The sequence below is a fragment of the Saprolegnia parasitica genome, assembly GCF_000151545.1.
Source record: "Saprolegnia parasitica CBS 223.65 unplaced genomic scaffold supercont2.53, whole genome shotgun sequence".
Taxonomy (NCBI): Eukaryota; Oomycota; class Saprolegniomycetes; order Saprolegniales; family Saprolegniaceae; genus Saprolegnia; species Saprolegnia parasitica.
Window position 1 is genome coordinate 1,959 of NW_012156447.1, and position 1,509 is coordinate 3,467.

Sequence of the window (1,509 nt, forward strand, 5' to 3'; positions counted from 1 at the left end):
TCCGCGGCCGATGCTGCCAGCGCGGGGCCTGCGGCTTGCCACTGCAGCGTCGCCGCTCGTCTTTGTCATTGGCGCGAAGAAGAAACACCGCGTTGAGCTGACCAATGGCGAGGAGATAGCCGTCGTCTTCAAGGTGCAATGCACCGAGTCGTCGCGCTTCCGCCTGCAGCCGTCCAAGGGTGTCGTCGCCGCCAACGCGTCCGTCGCCGTGCACATCCAACTCGCATCCCATGTAACCACGTCCCATGGCTCTATGGCTCACTCACGAATACAATGTGGCTGTATGTAGAGCATGGACGAAGCCAACTGCACCTTTCTCGTCCTCTCCAAGGCTGCGTCGTCGCCAGACGCCATTGCCAGTGGTGCTTGGGTCAAGGACGATGATGTCGCCAAGCTCTATGTCAACGCCGAGATTCGACAAGAGGCATCCAACGGCGGCGACGTACCCAACAGGACTTCTGCATCGACCGAGGCGGCAGGCGAAAGCGATGTCGGTGCTGCACTGTCGGTTGCCATCGCTGCACGCTTGCCCGAGACACCGCAGTGCGAAATGACACATCCACTACCGACATCGTTGGCTCTGTCGATCGAGACATCATTGCAACTTCCGTCATTGCATGTGGAGGTTGCTCCGTTGCCTGAAACGGAGCAGCCCACAAGCCCCGACGAGCGGCGGGTCGTGCGGCTTCTCGTTAAGAACAAAAGCCGAAAGTCATCGAATCGGCTCTCGGACGACGAGGTAGCGTATTTGAGGCAGTGCAAAGCTGCGGTGACACCGTCGCGCTGGCACCAATGGGAGATGAATGCGCTTCACGCCCGCACATCGCTGCAAGGCGAGAAGAAGCGGCGAGCGTCCTCTAATGCCTCGTCGTCGTCGGCATCACTCGCGTTGCATGAAGACGACGTCGCGTCGCTGCTCACATCGCCGCGGTACGGCAAGAGTGCCCACTCGGTTGTCACCGAGTCGGAGCAAGCTAGTCTCTGCTGCGGTATGTCGCCTTTCTTTTCCTACGTGAGCCCATGGTATTTCATCGACCAGAGCCCGTGGACAGCGTGGATGCCGAGGTGTATGCACCGTTGCTCAATGTCGTGCCCCATCGATGTCGCCGGCAAAGTGCGTGCGACGACCAAGGTCGGTCGTGCATGGAGCCTGCGTGCCTATGGGCGCGGTACATGCTCGATGTATGCATTCAGCAACTCCAGCACACTGTGAACGTATGCTATCCAATATTGCGGGCGCTTTGTCATGTTGTGTTGCATAGGTTGGTCGCACGATCGCGAGTTCTTCAGACGACGCTAGCAGCGCGATCGCACGCATCTCCAAGTCGGCCCAAGAGATTGTGATTTTGCACCAAACAAACCCGTACTTTGACGATGCGTTTCGAGCCGACGCGTCGACGTCGCGGCCGTGGCTCGGCTCCACCGAGTCCTAAGACGTCCGTCCACCTTATTTAATGCAACTCTAGCTGTCCGTTGACGACAGTTTGAGAACAAGTGCGACGGGCACTG

General features: G+C 58.8%; 1 protein-coding gene across 1 annotated transcript; it reads left to right on the forward strand.

Moving 5' to 3' along the window:
• Positions 1 to 10: 10 nt before the first annotated feature.
• Positions 11 to 1,433, forward strand: SPRG_10283 (hypothetical protein; the record flags this gene model as incomplete). Its single annotated transcript, XM_012349343.1, has 5 exons — positions 11 to 232; positions 290 to 442; positions 626 to 989; positions 1,040 to 1,215; positions 1,263 to 1,433. The coding sequence occupies 5 exons, from the start codon at positions 11 to 13 to the stop codon at positions 1,431 to 1,433; spliced, it is 1,086 nt and encodes a 361-aa protein (XP_012204733.1).
• Between the last annotated feature and the right edge of the window lie 76 nt (positions 1,434 to 1,509).